We start from the raw sequence: 27899 nt of genomic DNA, 5'->3' as shown, positions 1-27899 counted from the left end.
CACTCCTATATATGAGGTCATGGTCTCCCGTGTTGCTTTCAACAGACAGTCAGATTTCAAAGGACCACTTCATCTCGGCGTATTTGGGCTCTCCTGGTGATTTGCAGGTTTGCTGATTCCTGCCAGCAGACTCTAATGATCTGGGCTTTGTGCTGATTATGCAGTTTGCTGAAACACCAACCCAAGTATCCAACTACAGCTGGAAAAATGCTCTTCTTAATTTATGTCCCATAGAGCACTGCTAACACGCACCCTTTATGGGGCTGTTACTCCTGGAGCTTAAATTGTTTAAAATATCATATGGCTTATACAATATTTGTTGAACCAAATTACTAGATTAGGTAACTACTTTCTAATGTAAATAGCAACTAAATGTCAAAATCTCAAGGAGAAGGCCGATCTTAATTTAGCACAGATCATGAAGAGGCCAGTAGGCTGATATCCCCATGAGTGATTGGCCACTCTGATTTGGTACTCTGCGGTTCATGGGATCACAGATCTTTTTTTTTTTTTTTAAGATTTTATTTATTTATTCATGAGAGACACACACAGAGAGAAGCAGAGACATAGGCAGAAGGAGAAGCAGACTCCATGCAGGGAGCCTGATGTGGGACTTAATCCCGGGGCCCTGAGCCAAAGGCAGACGCTCAACCGCTGTACCACCCAGGCGTCCCGGGATAACGTATCTTAATTGCTCTAATGACCTGATCCTGTTGGTAGAAGCAGGAAATAGTCCATAGTAATGGTGAGTTACATCTTTCTAGGTACTATGACACCATTTACCAACTAGATATAAAAAGAGAGGAGCTCTCTAAGGCAGGAAAGCCAATAAAATCTACACAGCCTTGTGCACATTTCTTAACCTAGCAGGGTGGACCAGGAGATCCTTGAGTCTTCTTTCATAACTTCCAAATCCATATCTAAGATGACTACACTGCTTTATAGAAGGCTTTTTTAAGGAAGCTCTTTGATCCAAAGCCAGCCTTTACTCTCTGGCCAGAGGGGCAGAGAGGAGGAGGACAGGGTGATGTCAACAAAGTGATGATATGCAAACAGTGCCACAACCATGGATTATCAGATTCGGGCCTTCCAAGACTTGTTGGGCCTGCCCTCCTCATAAAGATGACAAACTGAGGTCCAAAGAGGTGCAATTTGCTCAAGATCAAATGGCCTTTAGGAAGAAAGGCCAAAAAAAAAAAAAAAAAAAAAGGAAGAAAGGCCAAAAGTGGAAATCAAATCTCAATGCAGTGTGCTGCAAAAATGCTTCTTATAACAGCAAAGCCATCGAAGTGGTGGCCAGAAGCCCAGCATGGAACATTGGTCAGGACAGCGTTTTTAAAACCCAGAATTAGATACTAACAGGTGATTTTGTAAAAAAAAAAAAACAAAAAAAAAAAAAACAAAAAACTAGCCTTTCAGCTTTCCTTGATAAATCATAAATGGCCACAATGGAGCCACATTCTGCATGGCTAAAAGGGACTGGAGCTTTGAAGCACTTACCCCTCTGGTAGGGACATGTGCTCCCCAATAAGCTATAGACCCCAGCACTCCCTAACTATCCTGCCTCCTCATTCTTCACTCTTTGTGGCTCACTCCTGCCCCCTAGAGGCACCTAAGTTTTTAATTCCTGCTGTAACAAGTATCTTCTGCGCCCACCAAATTCAAATCTTGAATTATGTCCCTTCCTCTTAAAAATCACAGTTTTTTTGTTAGATCCTGGCACAGAGAGTTAGCCAATGTCCAGACTGCTGGGCTTAAGGCCTCAGCAGAGGTACCAGGAGGTAAGAATAGACCAAGGCAAGGGAACAGAGGTGCCAGTGAGTGGTGTGCTGTGATAATCACTCGTTTACTTGTCTCCCTGCCCTCTGATTGAGCTTCTTTGGTGCAAGACACGTGCTTTGCCTCCCGGGCATTTTGCAAAGTGCAAGGAGTAAGCATTCAATACACGCTGATTAAATAATAAATAAATAAATAAATAAAATGAATGAATGGAAAGCAAAATCTCATGAGTTGCTGGAAGCACACCTAAGAGATACAGTAGTAAACTAGGAAAATTGAAGTAGAGAAGGCTTGGGAGTTGGGTATAAAATCATGAAACAAGATGCCTCTTAACTTGTTCACAAGAAGCAGAGAGATTGGAAAAGAAGGGTGTCGAAAGAAATAATACCAGTGACACGCTTTGGGAATCTAACGTTTGCCTCAAATCAATATGCCAAAATGCAAATGTAATTTTAAGATACAGACAGCAGTTTGTCCTTGGGAGTCTCCACAGCTCCAGGTACAAGGGGTTCCCTCCCCGGAACATGTCTTCAGACTACTTAGAATGGATATCTTGAGCTTAAATATGTATTTGTATCATCAACACTATTGTTTTTGGTAAAGCAAAATAGGCTTTGCTCATCCAGTTCTTAGAGTCCCTTGTAGGGCTTTACTTAGTGTCTCTGCATATATAGGACTAGGGTAGGATAGGAAAGGGGCTTAGGGAGAGAGAGGGTCTAAGAAAGAAGCAAGAAAGCCTTCACAATGTGATAAACCTTTAGCAGGAATTTAATTCTTGGTTTCTAAAATAAAATGTCCCAATATGTCCAAAGCAGGAAGTTGTTGCTGGTTGTGAAAATAATTACAGAGGAATAGAAATGACTTTTTTCCAGAAAAAAAAAAATGCCACTTGTCACAAAAGGTCTTAAACCAGCAATCTGCAATAAAACTGTTGTAATAACAAGTTAGATTGCTTTCTTGATAATTATTAAGTAGAGGTCTACCAAATTTGACAATGACATTATATAATGCCTTTTTTTTTTTTTACTGCTAGCATCATCTGTTAACTACAGTAGTTTCAACCCAGATGTTCCTGAACAAAGGCTCTTAAGAATTAGAGTCCAACTGTTTCTACCTACCCAGAGGGACATAAATTGTTCTTGCCATTAAATCAGCCCCCTTGACTACAAAGATTGCTTGCTGATGTGAATTAAGCAGAGAAACCCCTCGCAGAGCCTACACCTTCACATGTGCTCAAGAAGGGTAAGTGAAGATGTGGTTTGGGGTTGTTGAAGATGAGTCACCCAGGAGTGAGAGGATGAGGAGAGAGGGGGCAGCCTGCATTGTGCCCTCCAAACCCAGTTCCTCCTCCAAGTGAGAGGCCCCTCTTCTGTTATCCAGAGGGACCCTGGCAATGTCAGGCCGATGCATGCAATCAGAATAGATGCAGATGTAAATACCATGCATTGGGAAACCAGATCTTTAGGATCTAGGGGCTAGAATGGAAAAGATTCACATTTAGGAGCTTTGATTTAAAATGATAGGCTCTTGAAATGGAAACATCCAGTTAAAGGAAATTTGAAACAGCAGGATTTATAAGACTCAGGAGCAAGAAAAAGGAAGTGATTTAAAATGTTCATGGAGATGTTGTTCAGATTTCATTTCCCAATAGCTTTGATAGAGGTGGAGTGGGGAAGGCTTCAGAACACCCTCAAACACACACACCCACACCGCACACTCACAGTATCTCCACTAGCACACCTAACACACTTGAATTTAGAAATAATTACATTCTCTGATATGAACAATTAGCATTTGCCCAAAATATGAATAAATGCGTTTTAGAAATCTTTGCTATTATTATTAGTCAGAAACAAAATGTGAACTCTGTGTTTGTTACGTGTAGCTAACGTGTGGCTAACATCAAGTCAAGCCCCTAGCATCCCATTTCCAACTGGACTGCCTCCTCGACCCTCCTGCAGAGAATTTTAGACGTGCCACTGCCTCTGTAGCCTTTGGTTAAAAGTTTAAATAGATTTTAGGGTCATTTGTTTATTCACTAAGATGTAAAAAGATTACCGGTCACCTCTGGGTCCCTGTAGTAGAAATAATCATGAATACTGTATTCCTATCTGTGTTCATATACATTGTCTTTTTTTTTTTTTTAAAGAAAGATTTTATTTATTCATTCATGAGAGAGGTAGAGACCCAGGCAGAGGGAGAATCAGGCTCCCTGCAGGGAGCCCGATGTGGGACTGGATCCCAGGAATCCAAGATCACACCCTGGGCCGAAGGCAGATGCTCAACAGCTGAGCCACCCAGGCGTCCCCATATACATTGTCTTAATTATAATAACCCCCCTCAAGTAACTAGAGGAATAGGGCCAGTTCTTTGAGGAAAATATTTTTTAACGGTGAGACGAGTCCTTCCACAGATGGTCATAAAATGCTCATTCCTGCAACCCGGCTAGGTAAACCCATCACATGACTATCAGGTTTGCCAGCTTCTCTCTGCTCCATGTTCACATTCAGAAGTCTTTCTCTAAAATCTAATGACTCTGTAGAACTCAAGTTAAACTAGCTGTAGTTTCCAGTCTCTGTACAGGAGACTTGGGTTTTTCCAGGCCGTCTTAGATTTTCCTCAAGGGGCTTCACTGGAAAGATCTGTCCATGCAAAACAACACAGCATGAGAGCATGATTTTCTTCTTGTATCAGGGCCTTGAATGCAGGAGGATGAGGGGATGGAAAATCCCCCTCCAATCCCCACACTGTCTTAAACCAGCACAGAAGCATCCATGTTTGCACCTGGGCTGAGGGGAGAGCCCCTGCCCTTTAGCACAGCAAAGATCTGATCAGAGTTCCCCAAGTTACCCAGGCATTAAATACTCCACATGGAACCTGAATTTTAACTGCTCCATCAGCTGCAGGGGGGACAGAGAGAGAAACACTGTATTTTAAATACATCTTTTGTCCTAATCCCCTCTGAGCTGTAAAGCCTGATACAATTAAGCTCTTATATTTGCAAGTGATGAATGGCTGACTAATAGCCTCAGGGTGAATGAAATTCAGGCCCTGGAAGGTGCTGTTCTGGCCACAACCCAACCTCTGAACTTGTGGGTTTCCCTCTGCTCCTCCTTCCTCACCTCTCACCTCTGACCTCACTTCCTTATCTGGAGGCAGAGGGAGGGATGAAGCCTCTCGTTTACTAGTTCTTAGGATCAAAACACTATTGCTGTTTCCTCCCTGAAAATGTCACATGTCGAAAAGGACTCTGATTCGTCTCCTCCTCCCATCTAAAGGAGAAATCCAGTTGCTCTCCTTGGAAAATCTCAGAGACCTGGGCATGGAGAGAGGGTCCACGTGGCTCCGAGCCTCCTGACTGCCTACCACTTAGAATTCCCTCTTCCCTCTTTACTCCCTCTCTGATCCAGTCTCCTTACAAGGCACAGCTCAAATGTCATCTCTTCCAGGAAGCCTCTCCTGGTCACCCCAGGCTACAGGGAGCTCTCTCCCCTGTAACTCTCAGGTGCTGTCCTCTAGGATGTGCACTCATCAAACACTTATCCAGCAAACACTCATCCACCATGCACTTATGGGTGTTTGGCTCTCCCTGAGGATGGATATTATTTTCCTTAGCCAGACTGCAAACTCTCTGAAGGCAGCTGCTGTAGGGAAACAGAAATCTTTATTTGTCATTATAAGTATTGTTATTAACCTTCTAACATGCATATACTTGATTAGACCTCGTTGCAGTTTTCTCTAGAGAGCCTGGCACCACGGTACAAATATCCTAAGCTTATTAGATATCAAGTTGATTGGCTGCTGACTGATGCAGGGCTCTTCTAAAGGGTAAGAGTAAATATAGCTTGGAAATGCCACAATGGGTCCCTTTCTTTCCTGTAGCTTACATTGCATTGGATGGGACAGGACTGATGGTAGGAAAAGAAGAGAAAAGGATGTTAGCTAGTATTGAGAGATAAGTAATATTCCTATCTCAAGTCCAAAGCCAGGCAGCGGGTCACTATCAAAGGAAGGAGGCAGGCAAAAATCAAATATCTTGTCTCTGATGACATATTCACCAAGCGGCTGACCTAGGGATTTGAGCCTGGGCCTTTGCAATACCACAGGTCACACTGTGTGACATCATGCAGCATCCTACTATGAAAACAAGACCCTTTAGTGGCAACATGACCTCATACCACAGCTCCTCGCTTCCTGCAGGCCTGGCATTAGCCTTTCATACCCTCCATAGTCACTTGCCTCCCTGCGGAAGATGAGGAGTGGGAGGCAAAGGGAGCAGGTGGTTTTCTAGTATTGAGAGAACAATGGATGGCACATTCTCTTTCAGATCCCAAAGCTCCTTTGCCTCGATCTTACTGTCACACAAACCCAGGGGTGAGCCAGCTATGCAAAATGAAGGGGGGATGCTCAGAAGTTGCTGGCTCTTAAAAGGAACATGCTAAGGGCATCCTGGGGCAGGCCCAGGACATACCCACCATGGTGGCCCACAAAGCCATGTGACTTCCAGGGTTGCATCCTGAATGGTACCTGTTTTCCCCTGTGCTTCTTGGTACTTAACACTGATCTGTTCTCTCCAGCCTCAACTTGCTTTCAGCATCACAGGGCTCAGTACCCAATGTCTTTTTCCTATACTGATTGGGATTAGGCAGGAAAAGGGGCAGAGCAGTCAGTGGTTTGCCTGCTGTAGTGATGTGTAGACTCATCCTACCTCCCCAGAGACTGTATAAGGAAGGATGGCAAGGAAGCTCACCCAAAGGCCCCAATCTTAACATTAGCTTGTGAAATGTGGCCTACCTATACTTCTATACTTTGGCTAAAATCAGAGAGGAACATTCCAGTGACTGAGCCCAAAGTGGGGAATGAGGGGAGTTTATTCCAGCCTGTGATGCGGAAGGATGAGCTAAGAGGCAGACGGGTAGGCCCGGTGGGGAGGGGGAGGGGTTTCCAGTCATCAGACTTTGTATCAGAATCACCTGCCTTGCTTATAAAAAGTACAAATTTGGGAGTTCCTCCCAGACACTGAAATCTAGAGATGGAGTCTAGAAATCTCTCCATTTAGTAAACTCCCCAGGAGATTCTTAATTAGCCGGCTTTCATCCAGCAGCTACTCCAAGCTGCTCTCAATTACACAGGCCCAGCAGCAGAACCCTGGCTCTGTCACTTGTGTGCTAGGTGCCTTTGGAGGGACACCAACATCCTCTGAGTGTCAGTGGCCTTGTTTGAAAACCAGGGACAGTGATATTAATAGAAACCATAAGATTAGGGTGAGGATGAAATGAGAAAATGTAAATCAAAATTTTAGAGAGAATATTGCATTTTGTCTAAATTAGTTACTGGTTTTGGAACAAAGCTGCATCCTCTGGTGATATACACAGTGAAGCCAAAAGGCTGGTGCAGAGAAGTCCAGGGATAGAGCTGGTGTGAGTCTCACCTAGATAGGAGAGAGCATCTCTGCACTTGAAATTTGTAAAATAAAATAAAATAAAATAAAATAAAATAAAATAAAATAAAAAATTTTAAAAAGCTTGCCTTGCGGGGGCCTTCTTTCCCTCCTGCCTCTTCTTCTGCCCCATTCTGTTCTCTGGGGAAACCACTTCAAATTTCAACCAGGCATCCTGCTCCTTTATCTTTTCATAAAATGGCTCTCCTGGTGCGCCTGGGTGGCTCAGTCAGTTAAGCATCCGAGTCTTGGTTTCAGCTCAGGTCAAGATCTCGGGTGGTGAGACCAAGCTCTGCACTGCATGGAACTGCTTTTAAGATTTTCTCTCTCCCTCTCCTTCTGCCCCTCCCCACCCCACTTATTCTCTCTCTCTCTAAAATAAATAGATAAATGAAATCTTTTTTAAAAAGAAAAAAAAAAAGGCTCTCCCAGCTTCTGAGAAAACTCCAGACTCTCCAACACAGTGATCCCACCCTGCAAGGGGGCACTCTGCAAGCCCAGGGGAAGAGCAAATTTATTTCTTTTCATGCTTTAAGACGTTATTGGCTGCATATTGTTTTAATGCAGTGCATAATTACAGAAACTGCTCTGAAAATCTGTATATTTTATCTGCGCTTTATTGTACCCAGAATATTCCCCAATTCTTTTTTCTTCTACATGAACCAGCTTAAAATATATTTTGGCGTCCTTTTTGTCATCTTGAAATTGAATAGCCAATTCGTACTGTAATGAAAATACTTATGCGCCAGCCTGGTGATATACAACACTACACTCTAATTACGGCTGTGCTTTAATTAACCTGAATTGAAGAGTGTTATCATTAAACTGCTGGTAACTTTGAGTTATGGCTTTTCTTTAATTTAAAGTAGAAAACACAGATAATTAAGCCTCCAGATAATCAAATGCTTGAGGAGAGCTTCAATGTTTTGGGATGTTCCTAAATCTCATTAAACGTCCTTTCTTTATTGATTATTCCTACCTCTGCTGTATCATTGTGCTGAACGAATAATAGCACTAAGTTGAACACATTCTCACTCACATCAGAAGTTTTTTTTTTTTTTTTTTGTATTCCAGAAGCTGTGCTGAACACATATTAAATTCTCTGACAACAAAGTGTGTCTGAAAGATTCTCTCCTTGCAACTGTCCTAAACATGAAAATCAATCAAGGGAAATATCTATAGCAGGCACTAGTGTCCAGCTCTTGAGCTGGCTCCAAAGGGCAGTGAAGTTTTCATATCATCCAGTGAGTCAGAGTTGGCCAACTCACGTGTCTACAGGGCCAGGGCCAGGATATCAGTGCAAGTCTGGCCTGGTTTGAGACATCAGAGAGGGGAGGACCTACATCAAACCCTTCCTTATAAAAACTAGCGCCAGTTAGCATCTGGTAGAAATGCAAGTCCTGTGTTGCCTCATCAGATTTTCAAGAGATGCCAGAAATCTAGCTTTTATAGTGAAATAAAAATAGTAAAATCCCACTATTTTGAAATATTGGCAACTTATTTTTAAGAAATGAAATACTGCTTAGGGCAAACACGTGAGTCAAATGTAGCTCATGGGTATCCCAATGGCACCTTCTAGGGGACTGGTTCTAACCTTCCAGGTTAACACTCTTAAGATGAACCGACTTAGTTCCCAGGAGCAGAATAAAAGAAGCAGTGGGAATGCAGGCTTCTGAGGAAGCACTTACAATAGACAAACACCAGCCAAGCCAGGAAAAATCAAAAGCCAAGGTGAGGGATGTCTTCACACACTCCCCTGCTAATGCCCCCGGTGCCATAGGACCCCTCTGGGTATTGGTGGCTTTGCAGTGAGCTCAGACCACCCCTACACTGTATAGGAGGCCTCAACTGTTTGTTTGTTTGTTTGTTTGTTTGTTTGTTTGTTTTTCATAGGATTCGCTTCTATTAAAAGTCCTGAATTCTCCTGGGCTTTCTATCATAGGCAGGCCAAACTCCAAGATGGAGAAAAATCCCCTGGGACAGGTTCAATGTTCCAGGACCCAATGCCTCTGAATGGTTAACTCCTTTCTGCAGCAGAAAGAGAAATAGCTCTCAAATAAAGGAGCACATGGGAGTTACAATAGGGCATCCATTTTCAGAAAATAACTCCTTCCGAATCAATTACCTATTCACTTTTCCAGTCCATTTAGCGTTTAAACTTTCGCTTAGAGACAGGGTGAGAAATTTCAGTAAACAGCCAGACCATTTTGGATTGCTTAGGGTCTGGGCCCAGAGACAGAACACACCTGCTGTGTTCACTGACAGGAGTCTCCAGGTAAACACCAAGCTCCCAGGCCCATTGTCTGCTCTCCGTTGTGCATAGAACAGAAAGCTTATAAGACAGAGGAGCCCAAGGGCCCCCAGGACATTGTCTTTAGACTTCCCCTTCCAGAAGATAGGTTTTGTTTGTAGGCACCCAGATAACTCAAGGCAACAGCTTTTCTTCTGCAGCCCAATGGGCTCCCAGATTCCCCTATTTCATCTCAGTCTTTATCAGTGAGACTGAGGTTATCAAATCTTTTGCTGAATAAATCAGGCTTAATATTTCAGCATTCCCAGGGAGTCTGTGTTTTCATAGAGGACAAAGGCCCTGTGTGACTTACACCCAACATCTGGGATTCTAAGTGGGAAATGTGAGGCATCATCATGATGGAAGTTTTCAGGGCCAGGACCCTTGGAACTCTTGAGGTCATACCTCCTAAATGATCACCTGTTCTACTTGCAGTGTCCATAGCAGGCTGGGGCTGCCCTTTGCTCACACCCCTCCTGCTGAGCTCACAGAAGGAGAAGCTAAGACTTCTCATTGTCATAACATGCTAGTTATCCATATCGGGGACTAAAGCGCTAAGGGCTTTCTCAAAGCCTGCTTCCATACACTCGGTTCCACATTTCCTCAGCAAATCATGAACGCACTTTGAATAATGGCTTCTCTGATGTCTCTATGATCTGACTTGACTGAAAAAATATTAAAATTCCTTTCATCAAGGAGATAGCAAGATTTGTTTTCATCCTGGTAATATCAGAGACATGGGTTCCTACCACTCATCATAATTGTGTCTACACAGCAGGAGCATAATCCAGACATGCAGGAAAACTGTAGTTCATATTTTAGTGCAAATGATGGATCTAAGCATCAGGTTCTCAGAGCTGCAGGGAAAGGTAGGGCCAGCAGAAATCCCCAAGGTGGGGACCACATAATGACCCACCTTCCTGCTCTCTACACAAGACAGAGCACACAGGACACCCTCGGTAATTGTTGAGTACCTCAACTGTGCTGGGCAGAGGTGAGGTGTCTTTCCTAAGGGCCACAGAAAATATCCCTGAGGGCCAAAGAGCACATGGTTAATGGTCACTTACTCACAAACAGTAGGGAAGGACAGACCCACGAAGGCACTGGAGAGATATTCTGTATACATTTCATTTGAGACTCCTTCCAAGTAGTATTTCTGCCATGTGTCTTCCTCAATCTAGGAGAGAAGAACATAGGAGGTTCAAGATATGACAGTAAACTATATAAAGGAAACCAGAGTTTACCAGCTGGCCAATAAATGAATGCTGTAGTTTTTGTGATGGTGACCATCTTCAGCAACAAGGAACACAAGCACACCGTCTACATGAAGCTTGCATCACCCTAAGCTCATAGAATGTTAGTACATCCCCTCTAAAGCAGCACTCTTTTCTACTCCGTGTGGTTTCTAAGGGTGTGGAGGCGTGGGCACTCACTCAAAATCCTGGTGGGTACATAAATAGATAAAACAGATCTAGAGAGCAATTTTGCAATTATTAACACAAATTTTAAAGTATGTGTTCCTTTACACAACAGTTCTATTTTAACTATTCATAGCAAAGAAATGGATAAACAAATGGTACATTCTTCAATGAAATACAAAGAAACAATTGAAAATTATAGTGAAAATTCTTATCCGTTCATATAGAAATTATATAAAAAGGCACATTGCTAAATAGTGTTTATAGTCGACCCTACTGAAAAAAATACCCTATAATTATCTGAATGCTTGTAACGCCATAGAAAAATCCAGAAAACTGAGATGCCTGGGTGGCTCAGTGGTTGAGCATCTGCCTTTGCTCAGGGCATGATCCTGGAGTCCCAGGATAGAGTCCCGCATCGGGCTTCCTGCATGGAGCCCACTTCTCCCTCTGTCTATGTCTCTGCCTCTCTCTGTGTCTGTCATGAATAAATAAATAAAATGTTTTTTTAAAAGAAAAATCTAGAAAATTTTATACCAGAACACTAGCCACTATTTTAGTACAAACAATTTTTCTCTATAGATTTTTGTGCTTTCTGAAGACTTTTACAATGAGTGTGTGTGTGTGTGTGTGTGTGTGTGTGTGTGTGTATAACAATATATAAATATCTACTTTGGGAAAAAAAATACTTTTTTAACCACACCTTGAGTATCCCAAAAAGGAAAATGTAGTTTCAGAGAAGTCTTACTCCAGATTTCATTAAAATGTGTGGTCTTTTTCCTAATTAATCAAGTTCAACTGGTTTTCCCAACAACCTTCTTCATGCTAAGCACTTCTGGAAGGATTTTACATTGGAATTGATCTTTAAAAATTATAAAGTGAATAATAACAAGAATGCTGAGCCCCTCTGGGAGCTCAGGGATCACAGGATTGCCAAGGCAGGCAGGCTGTGTGGTCCTTGGGAGCCTGCAGCCTCCCACGTACACCTCTGCTGGAGGCTACAAAGGGGAGCAGATGAGAAGCTGCTTTCCAGCCAACAGGAAGTGCCTTTTGACAATTTCTTGTGCTGATGTTGAATTAAAGCCCATCTTGTCTATGGCCCACTAGTCAGTTAACTAGGGGAAACACAGTGCTGGAAGAGACTTGGAAACAGTGGAAAATGGACACCGACCATCTACTTGGTGACACTCTGGAATACAAAAATGGCAGGAATCATTTAGAAATAGATGGAATGCTCCCTGCTTCTATGCTATTTGTCTGCTTTGTGCAAGTCTGGATGATTAGAGTATGTGGGTTAACCTCATTAGTTTGAGCTGCTTCTAACCTACTCCCACACCTTAGACATTAGCTACACAATGCTGCTGGGTATGGGTTGTTTATTGACAAATTGGTCTTCCCCAGAGTGGGGTCTTTAAAAAACAGTCACTCAACCATTTCTACTGCTAAACCGTACGATTTTAAAAATTAACTGCAATGTATCTAACTAAGCATAAACTTTTTTAATTTCCCTGAAGCTTAAGATTTCAACTTTCTCTTAAAATAAAAGATATTTTTTACTTTATAAGCAAAAGTCATTAATTCTAACTAATTTGAAGAAAGCCTAATCTGCATTAGTAAATAATCTGAAATGTAAAATATTTGGGGCATTATAGTACCATAATTTGTTTTATTGGTAAATAGGATTCTATATGAGGATAGGATTCTATATGATTCTATTCTATATTCCAATTCTAAATCCTCATGATAGAGCTTTATGGGAAAATTACATTTTTGAAGTGTAGGAAGTCAGCCCATTGTTTTAGCAGAGATATCCCATTTATATTTTGCTGTTTATGTTGTTAATTGAATTGCACTTGATTTTCAAAAAAAAATGAAAATATGAACCTTTATCTCATTTATTATTGTGGTTGTATTCCTCAGTGAATATAGTTTTAATATGGTTCTTTTAGTTATGGTCAGTATTTTCCTGCTTGTGTGTCCTAATGGAACTACTCTTTGGACCAAATTTTATTGTCGGTTAATCATTAAACAGTTTTACTAAGTAGAAACACATTTTTGCAAGATAACAATACTATTCATGTTTGTTTTGAACATGGTAGATATTCATTCATTCAGCAAATATTTATTGAGCATATGCAGTATCTCAGGATCAATTCTAGCAGCTGATTAAATCTTACTTTAATCGGTATTTATTTTCCCATATTTTTCTCCTTGCTGGAAGAAGCACCACATATGTCTGACTATGATATATCTGACCAGATATATCTGACTTTTACTGATTTTTTTTCCATATTTTTTTCCTGCAAGTTTTGTCTTTATGGCTAATCTAGAATGCCTAAGGAACTCAATGTCAAAATAACTGGAAAAATATACAGAGCTTTTCTGGAAAGTGCAATGCCTCTTCTACATCTGTATGTAGATTCTTAGGTGGCATCTACAACGCTAGACATAGTAGCACCAAAGGGACGGTTGAAATACTGATTGGTTTCAATTCATTGTCGTAACCTTTTGTTTAAGTCATCAAATCCTTTTTTTAAAGATTTTATTTGTTTGAGAGAAAGAGCATGCATAGGAGTGGGGGAAGCGGCAGAGAAAGAGAGAGAGATAGAAAGAAGCAAACTCCCTGCTGAGAGCAGAGCCCCACAAGGGGCTTGATCCCAGGACCCTGAGATCATGACTTGAGCCAAAGTCAGATGCTTAACTGACTGAGCCACACAGGTCCCCCAAGATTCCCATATTTTTAACCTAGTTTCCATCCGGATAAGTCAACATGCTTTTGAGGTTTCTGATAAAGGTGTTACACAAACATATACACACAAACTTAAAAGGGATTAAAATGCTAAATTTTATGTTATATGTATTTTACCACAATTTAAAAAGTTAAATCCATGTCTATAATTATAAGAGCAGAAGAATCAGTAGTTATAATTAATACTAAGACCTTTTAATTCCTAAGGGCAAGAATGATAAGTTGGGACAGATTGATGACAAGAACAGGCCAATCACATCAGGAAAACCAGGGAATGAGCCCTAGACTGTGACAGGGACACAGCAGCACACCACAGGCTCAGAGAGCAGAGCTTCGATCTTTATCCAAGGCAAGGCCTCAAACTGTCATTTCTTACCACAGTTTACCTTTCTAAGTCTCAAACATGGTATCTTTAACTTTGAAAAAGCAAAAATTAAAGTGCATATTATTTTTTCCTTTGTCAGCAGTAATGACATGCATTTTTTTTTTTTTTAAGTAGGCTCCATACCCAGTGTGGAGTCCAACACAGGGCCTGAACTCAGGACCCTGAGATCAAGACCTGAGCTGAAATCAAGAGTTGGATACTTAACCAACTGAGCCACCCAGGTGTCCCTGAAATGCATTCTTAAGAACAACAACAACAAAAAAAAACGTGTAAAATATGTGGAGTTGAAAACATTTATGCTTCACACAAGAGAAAACGGTAGTGAACAAAGAGATCTAAAAATGGTAGAGCAAGTTATTGTCACTATGATTTCTCTTTTACAGAGGATAAAACTGAGGCACAGACAGGTTAAGTTGGTGCTGTTAACCACCCATCATGTCACCTCTTGCTAGAGATGACAAGGTAAATATATAAGGAAGGAATGGTACTAGGATTTGGGCAGGGGGAGTAGGAAGGGGCAGGGAGGATTTGCTGCACAATCAGTACCTAAGGGGCAAATACTAGAATTGAAGCTCACCAAGGACTCATATAATGTTAAACCTTGGAGCCCATGATCTTGTGCGAAGTCAATGGGAAGTAACACTAATTTTAGTGCAAGCCTCCTCTCAGAGCATGGCGGCATCTTTTCTACGCTTCAAAATGGAACTATCCCAGCCTACAACTTCATTCCTAAAATGGTACATGCTGTTCTCTACATTTGTGTTGTGTAGGTATTTTTAACTGTAAGGTAATATACACACTTCCCAGCAGAAAAATGAAGGAATGGGACCAAAATGACTTAAGGAAAGGTGCCAAAATTAATTTGCCAGCCATTCAGCAATCAGTCAAAGGCAAAGCATTTCCCGAGGCAGCAATCTCTCCTTTGGCTGTCACATCAAACTCCAGCTGTTTTAGAAGAGCAAAGATGAGCAGGTGATGTGCTATGTCTCCTGATTTATCAAATGCTCACAGAATCTTCAGTGAGAAAGGAAATTGAGCCATTGGGCTAGCTTGTCTACACTTCTTGTCTGCTTATTTATGCTCTCTCTGTTATCTAATTTTTCAACCAGTCTAGTCCAACCCCCAAGTAAATGGTTGTACATCGATTCATGGGCAGCTGGCTCTATCATCAAAGGGTACCTTCCAACTGGAAACAAGAGCCTTGGCTCCAAAGGAAGTAACACCTTCTTGATCCTAGATTCTGCATGTGTTACTAATGGTGGGTCAGTAATGACACCTTTTATTTTTTATGCTTTCTCTGATTAGAGTGAAACTGTGTTTCTCTAATGCTAACAGTCCAGTGAATGTGAAAAATCAACCATCCTGGCTGGAGTATGCTCCAACTGTGGTGATTTCTGTTCCCAGAAAAGAGTCTGAATAACTGTGGTGATTATAGTCAAATAATTTTGCTAATGTCTATTCCTACCTCTGGAGTCATGTAAATAATTTGAGAGATTATCATATGCCAATCCCTATTTAATTGAAAACAAGTACACTGTGTTAATCTAAATATTGTATATTATGCACATCAAAAATAAGGAACTAAAAGGAAATTATAAAAACTGATGACCATTATGTTAATAGCTGTAATAAGAAGGGGTAAGTCACTGGGGTGTCTAGGTGGCGTAGTTAGCTGAGCATCTGATCCTTCATTTTGGCTCAGGTTGTGATTTCATAAATCATGAGATCAAGCTCTACAATATGCTCTGCACTCAGTGGAAAATCTGCTTGAATTCTCTCTATCCCTCTCCTTTCACCCTTTCCCCTGCTCTTGTGCACACTCCTTCTCTCTCTCTCTCAAATAAAAAAATAAATCTTAAAAACAACAACAACAAAGAAGACAAAGAGATGAGTCGTAACATCTACACTAACATTGCCTAACATTGGTGATAGGAGACCAGTGGATTAGCAGGTATTTATTGCATTACTGTTTTTATAATCTATCCAAATTCTAAGTTAATATGTTTTCTGTAAAGGATGCACAATTTTAAACCATAAAACTGCTTGAACAAGAACTAACCAGCCACGTCTGAATGAACATTTGTACATATAAATTACATAATGCATTGTCACTGTCCATTATGATGTGACAATCTAAAACAGAGTACAGTGACATAAACTGACCAATGTGCCTTAGATCTCATAAAAAAAAAAACATATTTATTCCTACAAAAAAAGAAAAAGAAAACACCCACAGGAAGTGTCAAGTCCTTGACTACAATAATAAACATGGGATCAGCATTTATGGTCCCTACGCTGATGAGTGTGTGAGTGGTTATTAAAATGTGTGGGGTCATTTATCCACATTCCTCAAGAGCATGCTCTGTCACTGGGGAAAATCTGATTTAATGTTGCATCTAATCATTTCTTGCTGGAAAAAACAATGTTAAGGACAATTGAGTGCTAAGGAGGCTTCATCATTGGGCTTTCTGGATTCTTTCTCTCCTCATTTCCTCTATGTTCCAATCTTAACCCACTTGCATCAGTTTTTATCAATGGGCCCATGGCTCTCTTTCGCCCTCCTTTTTTCAATGTTCTTCAGTATGATGACAATTCCTAAAATCAACTCATGGAATTAAAAGACAAAACGTTTGCATTGCTTGCTAGTAGCAGAGCATTGCTAGTTGCACCTCACAGGTGCCAGAACAGAGAATGCCTGGTTGCACAGCTTTTGGGGGATGGTGGTGGTGGTAACAAACTGGTGATAAAGTTGAAACCACCGGAAGAAGCAAAGGAGGTGGGGAATGAATGGTGATGTGCACCTTTTCAGAATGTATTTCCTCTCTGTGCCAAATTGCACTTCAACACTGTGCTTCTTGGACGTGGAGTCAGGTAGGTTGCCCTTCAGAGAGCAGTGTTGGATTTCAGGGACTGCATAACCATTTGGCATACCACAATTATGGCCTATTTCAGATTGCATCCTCCCGAATGTGAGAACAGGACGAAAAGGATTTCAGACTCGTCCAAAGGCTTCAGGACAATGTCAATTAAAACAGATTATTCAGGGTTTGATGGAATGCCAGATAAATGGTTGCTTCAGCACTGAATGAATAAATAAACAACTCCAAAGATTAATTTTGGGTGGACTTGAGCCAAATCTCTTAGTCCCAGACTAGTAAGCTGCAGACTATCAAAAGAGATTTCTTCCATCAGGCATTATGAGAAAAAAAAAAATAGCCTACATGAAATACTCTGAGAGAGATTAACAGACCATACCACATGCAAAAGTGTAAGAATATATGGCATTTCCCCTACTGTGTTACCCCCGCCCCCCCCCCAGCCCAGATTATTCTGAAGACACAGAGAGTGCCAGAGGGACTGAGGCTAAAGGAAAGGCTAGGGATCCCTGGGTGGCGCAGCGGTTTGGCGCCTGCCTTTGGCCCAGGGCGCGATCCTGGAGACCCAGGATTGAATCCCACATCGGGCTCCCGGTGCATGGAGCCTGCTTCTCCCTCTGCCTATGTCTCTGCGCCTCTCTCTCTCTCTCTGTGACTATCATAAATAAATAAAAATTAAAAAAATAAAAAATAAAATAAAGGAAAGGCTAGTGCAAAGAGTGACATGAGAACTTTTTAAAAGCGTTATTATTGGGGCACCTGGGTGGCTCAGTGGTTGAGCATCTGCCTTGGACTAAGGTCCTGATCCCAGGGTCCTGGGATCGAGTTTCATATCAGGTTCCTTGCAGGGAGCCTGCTTCTCCCTCTGCCTCTCTCTGTCTTTCATGAATAAATAAATAAAATCTTTTTAAAGAAGAAAAGCATTCTTATTTAGAGAAGTGATTTAAGAAAGTATTGCTTATGTGGCTATAAATTGGTACTTTTTTTCAATATATAGAAGACTTCTCAACTCTCTCCATATTTTTCTCTCTAGTATAGAAAAGGTGTTTATGCTTAAGAGATGTCAGACCCTGTTACAGGCTGGCCTTTTCACTCTCTGTCCAAATAGGACTTTGGTTTTGCAATCTTGCTAAGGGTTAAGAACATCTTCATTTGTGCTTCAAATAATAAGGTTCTTAAAATATCACTAAGAGAACTCTAATCTGAGTGGAGCAAGCAGGAAGTAAATGTTCTCAAGCGGATGCCTGCTGAGCAATCCTCAGGAGGATGATTCAGCCCCCAGCATGCAAGACTATCCAGGATGGAGTTTCTCAATCCATTTGAGGTAGGGGAACGGGTTTTGCTTTTATTTCTAATATCCACTGTTTTGCAGACTCAAACTTCTGCAAAATCTAACAAAAATGAATTCTAAAAAAAAAAAAAAAAAGAAAAGAAAGAAAGAAAGAAAGAAAAGAAAAGAAAAAGAAAAAGAAAAGAAAATAAAGACAAGACCTACAAAGTACAGGTCCAAAATATTTCTCATTAGATTCAACCAATATAAAATTAATCTATCAAACTGCTCTAAAAGTTCCTAAGAACTTACTCTCATTTTCTGTACTTTCTTCCTCACAGCAAAGTAGAAGTATTCTCAACCAAGATTTCCCATACTAAGCTCATCGGAACTAACAGGTGTTATATCTCGAATATACAGAGTAGAGAGAGGGTCCCCATGAAAATGTAGGTTGAGAGGAGAAAATTCTATCTGAACCTCTAGTGCCTGAAACAGTACATGGTACAAAGCAGTAGCTCAATAATATTTGAATGGATGAAATAAATTTGAGATTTAACAAAGCCAAACTGGGCATATTCTTTTTTAGTATGATGGCTAGAATCTTAACATGTTCATAGGAGTTGTAAATCTCCAGGGGTGAAACAAGGTATCACACAACCCTTTATTTTAAGGAGCAGCTCACGGAGTTAGGCAATGCTAATTTTATTTTATTTTTTTTTTTTTTAAGATACTTCTTTTTTTTTTAATTTATTTATTTTTATGACAGTCACAGAGAGAGAGAGAGAGAGAGACGCAGAGACACAGGCAGAGGGAGAAGCAGGCTCCATGCACCGGGAGCCTGACGTGGGACTCGATCCCGAGTCTCCAGGATCGCGCCCTGGGCCAAAGACCGGCGCTAAACCACTGCGCCACCCAGGGATCCCGGCAATGCTAATTTTAAAACATTCCCTCTTTCTGATTTCCCGTGATCCTTCTGTCACAAATATATATTATAGCTCCAAAATATCTATTTTTCAGTGGTCAAATCTAATTCTTTTAATAAAGGTCACATCAGATGCCCCCTCACTGATGAGGCTTTTCCTCATTTCCCCAGCTTGATGTGCTCCTCCACACCTTACTGGAAATACTAATCAAGTCCACCTCTAGGGGAGCTGGGAGGGCTGAGGTGATCAATATAGAATGATTAGAACACTACCTGGCAGGGGCACCTGGGTGGCTCAGTGGTTGAGCTGCTGCCTTCGGCTCAGGGTGTGATCCCGGGGTCCTGCAATCGAGTTCCACACTGAGCTCCGAAGGGAGTCTACTTCTCCCTTTGCTTGTGTGTCTCTCATGAATAAATAAATAAAATCTTAAAAAAAAAAAAAAAAAAAAAAAACACGACCTGGCCCATAGTAAGCACACAGCTCATGTTAACCATCATTAGCTACCATCATGGTATTGGAGTCTTCTGACATCTGATGAGAGCTACAGCAAAGTGGAATTGGGAACATGAGCCCCTCCCTTACACATCCAACTCTTTATCTTCCAGAAAAAGCAACACAGGTGCCTATATAAGAAGTGCTTAATTAATATTTGTTGAACTGAACTAAGTAAGACAAAACTGGAGAAAGAGACACAAAGAAACAAGCCATTTTCCCTGGGCACCTAATCCCAAGTAAGCACTGATCACTTCACAGCCTTTAGTGTTGCACCATGAAATGAACCAAATCCTGCCTCCAAATGCTGAAAAATTCTGTATTCTCAGGTTTTAATAGGGAGAAGGAAGAATTAGATCATTTTTAAACTTCCCAGAAAACTTCTTACTAGGAGCAATATTTTCCTGGAAAATGTTGTCATCGCAGAACATCTTGGGCTACTTAACAAGTGGCTTATGATTTTCTAAATTCTAAATCCAGTAACTTGGAGGCCTGAATTTAGAAGAAGAGATTCTCAAGAGGTGTTGTACTTCCACCAGTCTAACTAAAGTCCTTCCTCCTACTAGCTAAGAAATCCATTGCCATCCTAAGAAAAGTAGCTTCCCTTTCACCCTTGTCTCATGACTATGCTGTCTTCCCCATGGGACTTAGCCTTCTGTCTTCTCCTTGCCTTCATTTTTTTTTTTTTTTTTTTGGCTTCCAGTGTAGAGTCAAACAACAATTCAAAAGGACATGGACCAAGCCCCTCAAAGGCTACATTTAGCAGTTCCATTTCTCCCCAATTCTAGATCTGAGGCAAAAACAACTGGGTTGGTTGGTTGGTTGGTTGGTTGGTTATTTATTTGTTTGTTTATTTCTGGATGAATAGGAAGAGAGTTAGAAAAGCATTCAATTCAACACAGGAACTATGAGTTTGCTTTTGAAGAGACAAACCACTAGAGCATCACCTATGCCTTTGCAGGATCCTTGGTATTTTAGGTAGTTTGGTGTGAATCCCGCTACATTCATTGCTGCTATCACTCGCGAAAATTTCTTGCCAGTGGACACTTTGGAGGCATACTTAAGAAAAGTCTTCTGAGGCTCTGAGTCCAGTGCTTCCCAAACTGTGAGGTGCATGTAAATCATGCAAGGACCTTGGTCAGATGTGGTTTCGGATCCCCTAGTCCTGGTAGGGGGCTAAGTTTCTGTATTTCTAACAGGTTCCCAGAGAATAATGATGCTGCCCAAACATGGACCACACTTTGAGTAGTAAAGAGCTATTCCCAAAGACAGTAAAGAACAGAAAACAAGTATTCTCCATTGTGCTTTTGAGGACCAGAGATTAAGGAGAATCAATCACAGTCCAAAGGATTTAAAGTAGGGATGAAAAAAAATGCTTTCCACAAGTATCGCTAAATACTGGAGCCAGTTACAGAGAAAGCTTAAACATAACTAAGCACTGAATATCCAAGTATTTGAGTTGTTGTGGCAATTAGTCTAAACACTATTTCAGGGGTCCAGATTTATACACTTAGTCTCTTTCCATTGGTTCAGTGACCCCAACGATAGTTTAGTCTCCATTTCAATGTGGGCTGTATAAAGACAGAACAATGAGATGACTATATTAAGTCAATCAAAAATAAAGTTTCAAAAAATGGCCCTGATTTGTATCCCTAATTCCTATTCAATGTCTGCATTTTAGGACACGGTGTTGAGTATGAGGACAAATACGCTTGCCAACTCAGTCCCGTTTTAGTGACAGCAGATTCTGGATACTTATGTCTCCTATCTCTGTACAATACGGCCTAATAAAGTTGAGCCAAAGAGACTAGATTTCATTTCAGAGCAAAGGGTTCGGCCATAAACTTTTGCTTTCTGGCTGAACAGAGCCATTCCAGCCACAAGCATAAATTCTGCTAGTTTTAGGTATCAGGGTGATTGGGAAGCCAAATGGGTTATTTGTGAGCCAGGTACCCAAGGCAGAGGCACCCGCTTTATTGTGTATTCATTGTTATCTGGAAAATCTCTTGCAAGCTACAGAATATTTTCACAGGAAGTTAGAAATGACTTCAGAAATTCCCTTCTGTGGCTTCCTAGAGTGGATTTTAGGCATCATCAAAAAGACATTTGGTTCAGAGCTTGAAAGTGGGCAGCCTATAAATTGCTGAGGTATTTAACTAGGCTTAGCAGTTTCCTTTTAAGGGGGGGCCTGATCCTCAGTATATAGCAGTGTAGAAAGTACCAAAGCACATGCAGGCTCTGGGTTCAAATCCTAACTTCCACAAGTGCCCCTGAGCTAAGCTGTATAACCTCTCTCCAAGCCTCAACCCCCTCACCTACACAATGAGAGCAACAATAGCACCTACCTCCTAGGAAGACAGCTAAAATGAAGTGATGCATATGAAGTGATTAACATAGTGCCTGGCAAATGTGTCAAGTGCTCTTGTGGTTTAATCATGCTGAAATATGGCATTTACTAGGGGTGTACCTTGTAGAGTTCTATAAATGTCAGATTTTGTTATAAGTAACGAGTGACAATGATGATGTTGACAGTGAAGATGATGATGATGATGGTGATGGTAATGATGATGATGATGGTGATGATGGTGGTAATGAAGACATTCTCCTGCTCACACAACAGAACATAGGCCTGTTAGTTAGATGTTTGTTTTGTGAATCATGGCTTCCTATTGCTTAGCTGCTGCTAAAAAAGCCTGGAACATCACTGACTATCAAACAATCCTCTGGATTAAAGAGAAAAATGAAGCAGCTTGAATGTATCCCTAAAAGATAGCAGTGTTCTCTAGAGGTCCTCCCAACCCCTCCACCTTTCCTAGTGGCTAGCAAGTACACTCTGAATAGATATGATTATGAGATAGAGGTAGGTGTTTGGAGGAAATGATGGTCTCCTAAAATAGGAGAAGGGTCATGTGTCAATGTTACCATTAGCTGATGGCCTTCTGAAAGAAGTCCCAAGCCAGCACGATCCTGATGGGTAGACTGGGCTAGCTCCTTCCAGTCACTGGACTTGACTTTTGCCCACATCTTTCAACTGGGAAATACCTACAATCTATTCTTATTTCTTATCCTTCTTCCTAGGAAATAGCTTTACTCCTTATTTCCAGTCTCACCTCCCAGATTGATTTTGAACTGATACCTGACACATCCTTGGTCCACAGGAAGGGCATACTAATAAAGTGGTGCTTGGTCAAACATTATTTTTTAAAGTACTTGTTCAACTTATATTTGGAGGAGAAGCTGAGCACTGGTGGGGAGAAAGAAAGAAGAATGACTGCTGGCCAGAGCCTTCAGACTCTATTGCCCTCATAATTCAATCCTGGTCCCAATTTTGCATATTTCCCTCATCAAAAAAAAAAAAAAAAAAAGCCTTGTAGTTCTGTGGATTCAACCTTTTCTTTTTTTTTCAGATTTATTTATTTATTTATTTATTTATTTATTTATTTGAGAGAGAGAAAAAGAGAGAGAGAAAGAAAGAGAACAAGCATGGAGAAGGAAAGGGACAAGTAGACTCTGTGCTGAGTGTGGAGCCCGATGTGGGGCTCAACCCTATGACCCCAAGATCATGATCTGAGCTGAAACCAAGAGTCAGAAGCCCAACTGATTGAGCCACCCAGGCACCCCTGTATTCATCCTTTTTAGAAGGCAAGTTAGAAATATCCATTGTTTGGGCTCCATGCTGGGTGCGGAGCCTACATAAAGAAAAAAACACAAACCAAAAAAAAAAATTAATTAATAAAAATATATATATATCTGTTGTTACTTAGGGAAAGGAAGTTCATCCCTTCCCCTCCAAACAGTTTACTAAAGCATCCCTTCCAATTGCACACTTTATGATTTCTGTAATTGGAAGAGTTCTGGAAGGCATGTTTTTCCTTCTGGTAGTATTTCTAGGAAGATATTAGCATTTATTATATAGTTCATTATTTTCCAAAATACTGCCAGGCTGGCCCTTATCTTACAGTTGGAATGGCCTTGTGATGATCCTATTTGAACAAGGCACGGTCGCTGTTCCTCTATGTTCACTGGTCCCATGAGCAAGGTCAAATTGACAGTACATTTCAAGCCCCCAGGCATGAACTGGGAGGTTGCTACTCTCTGAGTTCTTCCCAGGTTACTCACTCTAGCACACAACTGTTCTTCTGTAGGTCACTCCACTGCAGGGCTTGCATTGACAGGGATGCACTAGCTAGATGGGCTTTCATTACACACAGGGAAAAAGAGTTAGTAAATCTCCATCCAGTGCAGAGGCCTGGGAAAAGCCAGACAGATGCACCCAAATTTCAACTGTAAAATCTTCTAGCTCAGGGGGTTGGAGGTAGAATTTTTGATGCCAAGGCTGAGAAGGTTAAGGGAAGCAATGTCATTTAGACTGATGAACAATGCTGCTGTCCTAGAAAAGGCATTCAGGCAGAAAATTCTGCTAACCCTGTATCTCATGACAAAGAGTTCCAGAGACCTCCCCCAGCATCAGTTATTTACAAAGATGTTGATAATGCAAAAGTGTAAGCAATATAGGAAGGAATACCTTTATTCCACTCTGGAGATTGGTTTTCTATCAGCTCATCCCTCTATCTTCTCCTATCAGTGACTTAATCCTAACCCAGTCTCAAGTCTCATCAGAAACCAAATGGTATGACCCACTAAGAAGGAAGGAAGGGGCTAGGGGATTTAACACACTGGCAATAATTCCAATAATCCTCTACACTCTTCCACCTTTTATAGTGGGTAAATATGAAGCTCAGAGAAAGTTTGAGTAAGCAGTCCAAGGTCTTATAATCAGCTATGTCCTAAGTCAGAGTCTTACAGTTCTCTCCCTACACAGCCCTCTGCTCACTATACAGCTATACAAGTCCCTTCAAATTTCACAAGTGAGGGACAACAGGCAGAGTGAGAGCTGTGCTGGCAAATTTGGATAAGATAGTGGTCCATGGGTGTATCTCAATAGGGAGATACCATCCAACATCTTTAGCTGATCAAATCTAATACTTAATCTGAATTCTGTAAGGGTGCCAGATATTCTCCTTTCACGGGTTCTTTCCATAATAGTTTATGCAAAGAGAAGAAAAAATATCCAACCACTGAAAGAAATGGTCTTCTCACTGCCAAACTCTAGCTAAAACAAGAAACCAACAAGAAATTCCTTTTTAAATGATACTTACTTTGTCACAGTCTAGAGAAAGGAGAAACTGATTAAATCCATTGTCCTCCAAAGCAATGCCATAAATATGAAGTCTAGGAATAAACATAGACTTCTCTTGGTAGAGTGTCAGCAAAGAGCTTTTACGCACCAAGATCAGTGGGCACAGATACAGATGTTATTTATCAGTGGGCAGAGATACCCTATCTACTGAAACAATTTGGGGGAAAGGGAAGAGGTGCTATCTTTTATTCATATATGCCAATTAATTCTTCTACTTCCCACCCGACTTCCCATCCCCTATGGTACATAAAGTGCAACACCGAGGCTGGGCACCTGTATTTCTCAGAACTTCAAACCCTAATAAGTGGGCCTGAATCACTCTTATTACCGTGAAATACATGTGGCATTAATGATAAAAACTAAAAAAATTACACCCAGTTGAAAGGTTTTATTGCACATCATTTTTCAAGATGGCAGATGGATGCCTAAATTGATCTCAATGTCATTTTACTGTTGTCCCAAAGTTTCTCTAAATCAGCCAAATGAGCTTGAAGTTGAAATAGCCACCTCATATTGTTCTACCAGGAAAGGCACAGGATTTCACTGTAATGCAGCTTGCCATACTAGGTTATTTATAGCCTTTGATGGAAAAGTGGATAATCTCAAACCATCCCCTCCCCCAAAGAGAGTCATTACTTCATACCTAAAGGACCTGATGATGACAACACTGTCATATAGCCAATAATCCCCTGGGTCTGGCTATAAAGGACAATCTAAAGCAATATCTGGGTTTTTGGTTCTGGATCAGATGGAATAAGTTTACTCTACCCTGTTCATTTTACTAAATGCATCTATTAAACCTGGACAGAATGCATGGAATAGCCATTTGAAGACTGAGAAGTGAACAGAAGCAAACAGAATTGACCAGAATTGGAAGTACCACCAAATCAGCATTGAGTTTACTGTTCTATTTCCTCTGTATCCTCTAGCTTGACCTCAGAACCTGTAAGTGAGGACCAGGATATGGACAGAGAGAGCTCCAAGAGAAGCTCCTCTTCTGGCTCAAAGACCAGTAGGAAAAATTCTTAACACTCAGAAAGAATGGGAGAAATCATGTTTTCTCTTTTTCTTTTCTACTCTTTTCTTGTACCTATACCCCTAAGGCAACAGTGGTAGTAGTAGTAGTAGGGGTGACAATAGGAGCTGGAAGGAGAGTAAGAGAAGTAGGAGAACCTTCACTGGATGAAGGATCTGAGTTTCCAAGAGAGTGAGGTAAAGTCCTGTTGCTTTTTGTATTTGTTGTACCATTGGCTTGCCCCATGTGGGCACATAAGAGCAGGAAATATATAGTAAGCAGGGTAACTAAAGTCCCAGCTTTCTGGTCGGAGGATAAAAAGGAAGGCCCTATGGAAGCTGTCAGTTCTTTGGTGATAACAGTAAAAGAAGACTTGGGAAAGTAGCCCCTTACAATTGTTTATGACTCCTGGGCCTACCCTGAGCATGGATAAAGCTGACCCTACCCAGCATATATAGATTTTTTGAGAACAAACTATAATAAAGACTGAGGTTGATGTGGGACAGATCCAAACAGCACTGCCAATGCTTTAAAAACTCAACTAACACTATAATCAGAACCCCTAGAAGCCTGGTCAGAAGGCACAGCCCAAAATCAAAGAGGGTGATTACATGTCAAAATTATAAAACTTTTGTAAGATTAAAACAAGACCCGAAGTTTCAAAATAAAATAATCAAAATATCAAGGATATAATAAAAAATTATTTGGCTTATGAAAAACCAGGAAAATCTGAAATTGCATCCAATGCCTAGAAGACACAGATATTAGAATTACCTAACAAGATCCATAGGCAGCTATTTTAAAAACATTCCAACCACTATGAGAGAACACTTAAATAAATAATTAAAAGACAAAAAGCCTTAGTGAAGAAACAAGATAAAAATAAGAATCATATGAAAATTCTAGAATTGCGAAATGCAATAACTAACACACTCACCAGATGAGCTCAGTAGCAAAATGAAGATGGCAGAAGAAAGAATCAACAAACTTGAAGTTAGGACAATATAAAGAGTGCAGTAGGAACAACAGGGAGAAAAAAAAAAGGAATGCTTTAAATGAATAGAGTCTCAGGGTTCTGCAGTCTACCAGAAAGAGGTCCAACATTTGTCTCCTAGGAATCCCAGAAGGAAAGTAGAAAGAGTATGATGCAGGAAAAATATCTGAAGAAATAATGAACAAAAACTTCCCAATTTCCACCAAAGACAAGCCTAGAGATACAAGAATCTCACGAGCCCCACAGAGTAAGTCCAAAGAAATCATGTTCAAACACAGTATAGTTAAATGACAGAAAACCAAAGACAAAAAAAATCTTAAAAGCAAACAGAGGAAAAGAACTTCTTACTTATAGGTTCATAACAATTCAAATGATTACAGAGTTCTCATCAGAAACAACAGAGGCAAGAAGGAAGTAGAATGACACTTTAAAGTACTGGAAGAACAGATTTGTCAACCCAGAATTCTGTGTCCACCAAAAATGTCCTTCAGGAATGAAGGTGAATCAAAGACATTCTCAGATGAAGGAAAATAGTATTTGTTCCCAGCAGGGTGCTCTAAGAGGATTGCTAAAGAAAGCTGTTCAGACAGAATGAAAAACGATACCAAAGGGAAAACCGAACTATCAGGAATGAAGAAAGAACAGCAGAAAGGGGAAATAACAGGATAAATATAAAAGACGACACTTGTATTGAGTTCTTTAAAATATGTTTAGTGGTTGAAAGCAAAAACTTATAACACTGTCTGATGTGATTGCCAGTATATTTAGATATGATATGTTAATACAACTACAACAAAAAAATGGGGAGTGTGAAGAGACCTATAGGTTCATAAGATTTCTACATTCTACCTACAGGGGGTAAATCACTGAATCTAAGTAGTCTTGAAAAGTTAAGTATGTGCATTACAATCCCAAGGGCAATCAATTAAAAGACTACATAAAGATACGTAATAGGAAAACTATAGATAAAATGGAATACTAAAAATGTTCAAAACAGTCCAATTGGAGAAAGTAAAGAGGTAAGGGAACTAAAACAAAGGAAATAGACAAAAAACAAAGAGCAAAATA

At 40.6% G+C, this 27899-nt stretch overlaps 1 protein-coding gene across 1 annotated transcript in view; it reads right to left on the bottom strand.

Moving 5' to 3' along the window:
- Positions 1–27899, bottom strand: part of KCNMA1 (potassium calcium-activated channel subfamily M alpha 1) — a 709595-nt gene that overhangs the window by 145755 nt on the left and 535941 nt on the right. Inside the window, 1 exon segment of the mRNA XM_055325743.1 lies at positions 10577–10686. Coding sequence (XP_055181718.1) covers positions 10577–10686 — 110 coding nt within the window.

The sequence above is a fragment of the Nyctereutes procyonoides genome, unplaced genomic scaffold (assembly GCF_905146905.1).
Source record: "Nyctereutes procyonoides isolate TBG_1078 unplaced genomic scaffold, NYPRO_anot_genome, whole genome shotgun sequence".
Lineage (NCBI taxonomy): Eukaryota > Metazoa > Chordata > Mammalia > Carnivora > Canidae > Nyctereutes > Nyctereutes procyonoides.
Note: the sequence above shows the minus strand (reverse complement) of the source record. Positions and strands in the feature narration are given on the sequence as shown.